At 30.7% G+C, this 9,557-nt stretch overlaps 1 protein-coding gene across 1 annotated transcript; it reads left to right on the forward strand.

Annotated features, from left to right (window-relative positions):
* Positions 1 to 497: 497 nt before the first annotated feature.
* LOC106711497 lies at positions 498 to 2,016 on the forward strand. The gene is made up of 5 exons (XM_014503817.2): positions 498 to 635; positions 901 to 963; positions 1,253 to 1,342; positions 1,619 to 1,721; positions 1,930 to 2,016. Exons 1-5 carry the CDS (start codon positions 536 to 538, stop codon positions 1,979 to 1,981), a joined length of 408 nt encoding a protein of 135 aa, XP_014359303.1. The 5' UTR covers positions 498 to 535; the 3' UTR covers positions 1,982 to 2,016.
* Positions 2,017 to 9,557: the final 7,541 nt, after the last annotated feature.

Here is a 9,557-nt window from a genome sequence, read left to right on the forward strand (position 1 = left end):
GAATAGAACAGTATACAAAAACAGTAGAGAACAGTACAGTACAGAAAAAACAGTATAAAACAAAATATTTAGAATTAATACTCAGAGACAATTGAAACTTAAAATTAAGACAAAAATAGACAACACAAAGAATACACTGAACAATAAAGAACAATAAAAACACCAAAAAATAATATTATTATAAAAAAATAAAACAAGACAATTCCAAAGATTTTAGTACATTTACAATGGTTTATTTTATTTATAAATGCAATGTTTTGATAACTCCTAAAACATCTCGAGAGGCAGAGCTATGTCAGTAAACTATATTTAAACAATTGAACAATCAAGTTTTTTTTTTTTAATTTGAAATCAAACCTACTATACCTGAAAGTGGAATACAATAACTAAACCTATGACGCACGGCTATGTTATGAAGAAAAAAACGCTATATAAATGGGGCGGCCGATAAATTCTTTCACTTTATTTTCTTACTCGGCCACGTATAAATCGTTTAGAGCTAGAGTTATGTTTATTTGGTAATATATTTGTGAAAATGCGGCAATTATTTTTATCGTTTCTGGCTATATTAATGTTCGTATTACCTTCGACGAAATGCTCGGATTTGGGTAGAGATGGTTTTAATTTTTACAAAGGTAAAAAATTTAAATTTGATTACTGCTATTATTGTTTTTACTTTCGTTGATCTTTTGTCGTAAGTTTATTTTCGAATGTTTTGGTGAAATGTGTTGAAAGGTTTATTTTATATTTTTCTTTAGTCATTTTTCAATAATTTGTCATTTTTCATTTAACATACTAATTAAAATATTAAATTGAAATATTCTCCAATTTTTCAAGTATTTTTCATAAAAAATATTCTCAAATAAAACCTAAAATTAATTGAATTTATTTTTACTTCAGATTACGCTCGCGGTCGTTCAGATGACAATTTGCCGGAGGAGCCATTACCTGAAAAGATGCTTTGTGAGTAAACTTAATAACTTAGAAATTGCTTTTTAAATATTATAATATGATGTCTTTATATCAATTATATATATCTTTGAGTATAGGACATAAGTAGTTTTTTGTTACATACTCGTATCTGCTTAGCGATCTTGGGCGTGTTAACTAGACTTGTTATCTATAGGTCGGTGATTACGTTTTGTTTAGTGGAAGGAAGAAACAAGGTTATGTTGGTATTATAAGGTTACTGAAAATAAACTATAATTGAAACATGATCAAAAAAGCTTAAACATTTTAATTAATTTTTCAGACTTTTATCGAACTCCTGTGCAATTGCATTCCGATGTTGTGCCTAATGACCAGCAAGAATATAGGAAAAGAAGAGGGAATATATTTAAAAGTAAGATTTTTTATAATTTCACCATTTTTAATTTAGATTATTAAAATGTATTTTCATGCTTTGTTCGGAAATGTTTATTTTTTTAAGTTGTACGATAAACTGAAATTGTATTATTTAAATAGCTAATAACAAAATAATTTGAAATTCTCCAATTTCAATGTTAAAGTGAGTTTATGAAAGATTTTTGTTTACAATGTTAAGAACTTGTTTTTAACTATGATATAGTCAATTCTAATGTCGTATGTTATATTTTGTATGTATTAATATAATTTACAGGTTATATGTTAAACAAAGACGTTGGTACAGATGAAACACGTCAGAAAAGATCATCAAAGTTATTGAAATCACTCATGATAAATAGCGAGCAACCTTACCATATGTGAGTATCTTTTTTGAATTATCAATACTACACTGTAATAGTAAGACTAATTGCCGAAGTCACAGTCATCTAATGGTCTCTTAAGAGTGGCCCTTAAGTAGATTTCTCATTCTAAAGCTACAGTAAGGGATACTGTACACAAATTAACCCCTCTCAGTAAGACAGTAAAACTAGTGAATATAAATATAATGTTTTATTTTTATTACAGTACAAATAATATTTTTGAAGAAAAGATGGAACGGACTGCTTTACAGTATTAAGGAAATAGAACTCAATTTTGATTCAGATTAATTAAAATAAAGCTTGAATAAATGTTACTATATTACTAAATGTTTTTCTTTTATATCTAAAAATTCTCCTATTTTATTTATTACCAAAATTATATAAAGTATAATTTGAAATAATATTTCCAATCATAATTTCAACAAGTCGAGCTGTATCCTAGGGACATATGTATACAGTTAAAACAAAAGAAAGATAAGCGAAATGTTGAAAAAGATAATGAAGCAAGCATTGTCTTCTTAATCCAGCGTCTCAGCTCACAAAGGTACAAAAGACAGTTGAATATTATTCAAGCTTACGCTACTCTCATACGGGGGCGGAAAAGTGAGGCAGAGCAGTAAACAGTGCAGTACTGCTATTGTTTGAGTGCACACTTACTGTCAAAACAGTAATGTTCTATTTCGGTCAAAACATTTAACATACACATATATCAATATACAAGACATTATGAACCAATCCGCACGTCCAAAAACTGCACTACTGACAGAGTTTCGATTTTCTAGACTGACACTTGTGACATAAAGCAGTACTTAAGATTATTTATTGGAAAGCACTCGTACTGTCCGCTCTATAACTAATCATCGTCGGTAGCCTAAGGTCGGAAACCGCTGTACATAGACCTATAACTAATATTATACTTGAATTTCTTTGGTACCAAATTAATTTCTTTAAATGTAGGCAACACATCTGCAATTGCGGTTGTTTATTTACAGTGGTACCTTAGATATTTAGGTGGCAGCTTGCTCGTTTGCTACCATATAATAAAAAAAGAAATAGCAGTACTGCACAGTTTTACTGCCTCACTGTTCTGCCCTCATGTGAAAATGGCATTACGGATAGAATACGCCCGCATAATACAGCGGCAGCACGTACGGTGCGGCCTTGACAAAACATTTAAGTATGCCCGTCATGGAAATTAAGCCAGTTAATTCGTCCTTCTTGCTATTTAAAAAACTTAAAACAATAGCTTTTGTTTAAATTTTTAATTACTCAAGACAAGACAATGCAAATTCCTTAATAGAATGAGATTTAAGAACTAAAATTTTACTTTATAGAGTTGACCTGATATGTTAAACTAGCAAACAATTTGAGAACTAAAAAGTGCGATTGGATTAGATCATACAATATTATGGCGTAGAGTACAAATTCACACTTTAAACTCAGTCAAGTGTACGATCGATCGGCGATAATAGCGAAAACATTCCCCCTCTTTAATTCGGGCACAATAAAATTCATAAGAGTATAAACAAACCGGTATGGCTTTAAACATTCCCTGAATGTATGTACAGACAGAAATTTTATTTGTTAAAGTATCTAGCCGCACGTTAAAGGAAATGGAATTGAGCTGCGAGTGGCTCGCAAACATTTCTATGTTTGTGCTCGAGAGAAATCTTGCGCAACTAGAAATGTGTTGGAAATCCTTCCTTCAATTATCGTCAAATGTTTCTTTTTCGGGTAAAACAATGATCATTTATTGAAACAATAATCACCAGACCTTCTTTAAGTTAAACACATTCCATTTACTTGTAGGGGGTAAATATTAAAAAGCAAATTAACACCTTTGTATCGGGTTTAATAAATGAAACTTGAAGACGACGGTAATATCGCACATATTTTAACCAAAAAACTGTTTGAACAAAAACAATTGCTACTGTTCAACTACTACTTTCATATCTAGACATGAAATTTTAGTCAATATCGTAACAAATACGACAAGAAAATACACAAACGTGGCGTAAAATGCATCGAGACGCACGTAGCAAATTGCCAGGGAGAAGCGGTCCGTGTCAATTACATGCGAGCGTATGCGACATATTGACGTGCGATAGTGTTCTGCCTCTTATTTCCTTTAATATTCCTTTTCGTATCCCTTCTGCAGATGTCAAGTAAATAACGCAGAAGTCTTATTTCATTTCATATTTTATAAAAAATTTCAAGTAAAAATAAACAAGAAACAAGCTTACTGACTCAGTAAGCTTGTTTCAGGGGTTAACAACATTTCCTGATAAAGTTTTTCTTTCTTAAAACGAATATTTTGTATTCTAAAAATATTTTTCTTAATTCAGGTATGATCAACAATTGTATTAAACATCTGTATTAATAACATCTAAAATTCTGGTTCCTATATATTTTGAATAGATGTTCACCTTCGTTTGTCTTTTATTGTCATTGAAAAATCTCAAAATTCAAACATCAATTTGAATCGATCGATTTCATATTCTACTATGATCAACCCATAGCATTAAACCACGGAATTGAGGTAAAACGACCTGAATTGACGAAAAGGAAAAGCTTTATCTCCCACCCTGACAATGCCGGGCTATAAATATCTTTAATGACTTGTCGGAAATTGGAGGAGGTTGGTTGAGCTTTGCTGCATCCATTTACTCGTTTGTTGAATTCTTACAATAAAGTTAAACTAGATGAAAAAGTTACTAAAAATAGTGAGCATTTCAACCTGCGGAATGGCATTTTATGCAATTATTTAGTTTTATACAAAGTCTACATTTCAATTGAAAGGGATTATTATTTGCTTATTACAGTAATATTGGCTACGATATCACAAACTATTTTCTTCATTTTTCAACGATGTTTTATTTAATATACAATTATTTCACTTACGTCTTGCTATCTATCTTCTAAATGAAGCAATCGGGGTTTACGAAAGATCCCCCTATTTCTCGTACGTGAGAACCCTTTTGATATTCTATATCAGCAATTTGCCAAAAGAGATCACGTAGGATTCAATAAACCCAAACCTAATATTAATACGGGGCGCGACAGTCGTCGTCGGAATGGCATTTTCCGTTACTTTACCATAATGAAGGTTCGATGAAACTCTAATGTTTACTGAAGTTTCTGAATAAATTTGATTATACTTTTACCATAATACTTCGACCAAACAATTAAATATCTCTTTTAAAAACGTTTCACGAAAATGTTTGTAATTACGGATTTTAAGCTTTTATTAGTAAGATTTTAAGTATTTTAAATATTTTATTGTGACCGCACCGAGATAATAATCTCAGATATATTAAATACATATTCATTAAAATTGTGATACATAAAAACAATACAATCTTATTTCAAAATATTTGTTTAGAATTTTAATGGATATAATTATATTAGAAAATGTTAATTACAGCATAATAAAACAAAGTTCTAGATAATCCTCAAGCATCGCAGTTTTAAAATATTTTTATCGAATAATTAAATATATTCGAGAAAAAAACAGTAGCATTAATAAACAGAATTACGAACGGGTACGTTGATGAGCGCTTTGCATGACCTAATTGAAATTATCGGCAAATATTCATCGGATTAAACCATTGTTTGCCTCATATTCGCCTTTGAATATCAGCTAATGAACCAATTATAATCCGACGGGTATTAACTGACCATGATCAGAATTAGTGATGTTTGTAACAGATTTATACAAGTAAGCTCTACTTTATTGTATGTCATTAACTAATATATAAAACGGCTAAAACACTCACGTATATGTGTCTGCGACACCAGACTAGTTTAGTACCAATCGAGGCCCTTCATCAGGATGAATGGGACTGGTATTATTTCGTGGACGCGGCTCGTCGCTCACTCCGCGAACTTTTTCACTCTAGCTTTCTATTATATAAAATATCATGTTTAATTGTGTGAAAGAAGATAGTTCTAAGATGTCGATTCAGATATAACGGCTAAATAAGATGTATGGAGAATTCGTATTATAAAATATATCTACCAAACAACAACAGAAATGCCATGGAAATAATGATTTGTGTGTACTTTTTCCACACGTTTCTTCCATCGTGCTTTTCTACGTCTAGGTACTTAATTTATACTGTATATAAAATACATCTTGCATAATCATATTCCAGGTACATATTCATAATGGTAGTCTTATACATAATAAGAATCTTTTGTTCTATCATCTACATCAAACAGTTCATTAAATAAAGGAGAATAAAGCCTTTGTGATGCCACAATATTAATTAAGTTATTATACCGGAGTTTAAAAGGTCTTTGACTATACTTACTGCGAGTATATTTTTGAAGTATACTTTATTTGTGTCATCTGTATATAGTCAAAACTCAAAAAAAAAACTTTTTTTGTTTGTATTATTATCAAAATGACATGTGTTTTAACTTAGAAGGTTTAAAATTATTTTTAAAAACGTAAGTGACTAAGGTGTTTTATATTGTCTTGAAATATACATAACTTTAAATTTAAGGAAATGAAGACGTCCGATTTTTATCCTAAAAGTAGTTTGAAATGAAATATATTTTGGATAAAATAGTCCATCGTTGTTATATCGTGCTATTACGAAGAGTAAGGATCGTTCCCATGAGCATTTTGTATGAGTTTCACACATTACACTGACAACCATTTAAACTTGGAATGCAGGACTAAGGAATTCTGGTCAAGATGCTTTCGATATTGATGTATTTAAGAGTGATATGAAGGATCTATTTATTCTGGTGGGCAGCGAAGCCGATAGTACTCGTAAGCCACTGCGCCTTTGTCGATCTCCGTGATCCCGTGGGACCGAGACCGTCGTCAACATAAACAAAATAGTGTTATTGCTTGTATCTTATCTTGGAAAAATATTGGGAACGATTTTTTCTGATAATGTTTTATTTTACAAGTATTTGAAGGCTCATACGAGTTTCTTCTACGTAAAAAAGCTACCTTTCACGACGGTATTACCCTGAGGGTTGTACAGAAAAACTTTTTAGAACAGATTTTGTGTAAATCTTTGAGTTAACATAAATCGATATTTAAAGATTCTAAGTTGTACTTTGATATCACAAGTTGTAATTTTTACACAACCGTATTATTTTTTTCTTGTCGTTACTTAAAAAATCCCCGAACTTATCTGTAACTCAGCTACAACTGCATATGTATTAAGTGAACATTTGTGAGTAACATTAGTGAAATCCCGTAAGTAAAATTCCATTAAATGCCAGTAAGGTAACAATTTTCTTTTCATCTTAACCCATTTTCATTGTGTAGTTATGTATTTTTTATTCAACTTTTATATACCATAAAGCATTATATTTGCCAGGCGATAAAATTCATAGCATAAACTTTTAATAAAAAAGTAATTGTTCAGAATAAATACGCATAAAACACTTAAAAGCTCATCATTTTCTTAAAAGCCCCCGGGAAATAAAGTTTCTTCATCCGCACCGTACCGAAGCCGAGAGCTTAGAAAAAACTAGAGTTCCCTCGACTTTCTCATAACTCTTACAAGAAAATTAAATTACCTTCAAAATCAATTTCAAGTGGATTCTAGAAAATAAGTACTATTAACTGTACCGTGATTTCGTCATATAGTGATGCGTATATGTACATCTAAGTTATTTTTTTCAAGAAGGACAAGTTTTTAAAAACAATTAGTAATAAATAAAACAATTTTTATTTCAACCACCACCGACAGATGAAAAAACTCGAAGCAAACCAAAAAACCTTAAGGTACATTCATATATACATAGATACCGTTACATAGAGCGACATCGATCAACACAACAAAAAGTGATAAGTTCTCAATAAGTCAATAGATTTTCCTTTTAAAATGCTTTAATATTTAATAAAATTAATAGGGATAGTCCATGTGCCTTGCGTGTTTGAAATAGACAAACGATTCCCTTAACCTTGTCCTAGAATTTGGACGAAGATGTGGGCCACAGCCTTTGCTAAATAAAGTGCCAGTCTACCCAAGGCAACGTAAACTGGGTGACTGATATCGTTAGCCTAGATTCATTAGTAGACTATTGAATAATACTAACAAGCAAACTTGTATATTTCAACTTTTACAAAGTTATAAAATGGTCTTAGTTACCTTTAAGCATAAAACGTGTTAAAAACCTTACTAAATTTATCTTGAAATTAAATGCTGTTTCAGAATCGGTTTATGGTTACTTAAGCCGATAAGTGAATGCAGATTTTTCATCGAATCCCAAAGGAATAACCGATAGTAAATAATTGCTTAAAAATAGGTAAATCTAATACGATGAAGTGAGTTTTTTGTATTGTAATTATTACTTAAAATGCAAGTTATAAAAAAACCATCATTAAAATTTTAAACATAATGAAGTTAAGGAAAGAAAAAATGACTTGAATTTCAGGAGGTTGATAAGTTTGAAAAGACCGTGGACTTGCGCATATTCCTCCGTAGTCGCGGGCTCGACGGCCAGCGACGGACGTAAAACAGTATCGCTCCGAACATTGCTAGGGTTGGATGTGTCACTGGTTGACGAAAATTATTATCGTATTTATACGACTGACTCATTATATAACGTTCTTAGTGCTATTTGTTTTGTGAATTAACTGACGTGAGGAAGAAATATATTTTTAATTGATTGAAGGTAATTTTTTTTGTAATTGCTTCATATTTTTTTACAGCTTAAAGTAAGGTACGAAGGTGTAATTTTGTGTTACTGATCGATTATGAACTTTTTCTATTCATAATCTGACCAGACATTATTTTAATAATTGACAGCAAATATTGAACTAGATGAAGTAAGATTTTACTTATTTTATCCGACATTTTTAAGTTTTCGGAGTACAGCCGCCTCTGAATTATTATTCCTTTTTTACGATAAAATAAATTTAAAGATATTAGAAAGAAGCATTATAAATTATTTTTATGATATTTCAACGCTGACAAATCAATTACATAGAAAACATCCTTATAAAAAAAATAGTTTATCAGTAGTATGAAACGTCAAGTTGTCCAGTTCACAACTTGCTGACAGTTTAATATATAGTTCAATACTAGTTTATTTTTAGATTGGCTAATTTCGCACTCGATCGGTGACATATATATTATGAAGTACAATGTGAATGTTAAAATGATCCCTTTGTTAATTACCAGATGGGTTTAAGGGTCGTATTAAATAATGCAAGCATTTCCCTACCTGCGGCTCTTTTGCGAACTAAGAAGGATAAGTTTTTATATCAGATATTTACTTTTCAATTTAGACATATTTTTACATTAATGATATAACTTAAATTTCTTACCTTACAGTGTTTTGGTTTTAAATTTGATACTTTTAATACTGAAGTTCCTTTTGGTTTCTGACATAAAAGATAAAAAAATACACTGTTGATTGAAATGGTTTTGAACCTGATCGACTTATAGGTTTTTTGTATTCACCTAAAAGCAATGCCTAAAGCCTTTAACAATATTTTAAAAGGGTAAAAGGCCTTCCCGTATTTCTGTTTTCGGTTTGCCCGTACAAAAAATAGCGTACGAAATATTTGTACGCTATGTATAGGTCAGCATTGCTACTACAAATAGCTCGCTGAATAACAAATACAAACTGCTACACGAATTCGGAATAAAAATACGAAAAAAATTGTAACCAAAAGATACAATCCAAACATTATACTACTTAAGAGCTATCAGATTATTTGCTTAAAGCATTTTTTAATAGAAATAAGCACATACATAACTAGCTGCAAATTTTATAATTTCAGTTCACTTTATGTAAAATTCTAAAACTTCCGAGGAAAATAATGAGCAATAACGGATTGGTACAGCAAATGACGTT

Source organism: Papilio machaon, chromosome 9 (assembly GCF_912999745.1).
Source record: "Papilio machaon chromosome 9, ilPapMach1.1, whole genome shotgun sequence".
Lineage (NCBI taxonomy): Eukaryota > Metazoa > Arthropoda > Insecta > Lepidoptera > Papilionidae > Papilio > Papilio machaon.

Coding starts and splice junctions, on each gene's coding strand:
- LOC106711497 (XM_014503817.2), top strand. CDS start 536: ATGCGGCAATTATTTTTATCGTTTCTGGCTATATTAATGTTCGTATTA. Junction 964..1,252: donor ATTACCTGAAAAGATGCTTT/GTGAGTAAACTT, acceptor TTAATTTTTCAG/ACTTTTATCGAACTCCTGTG. Junction 1,343..1,618: donor AAGAGGGAATATATTTAAAA/GTAAGATTTTTT, acceptor TATAATTTACAG/GTTATATGTTAAACAAAGAC.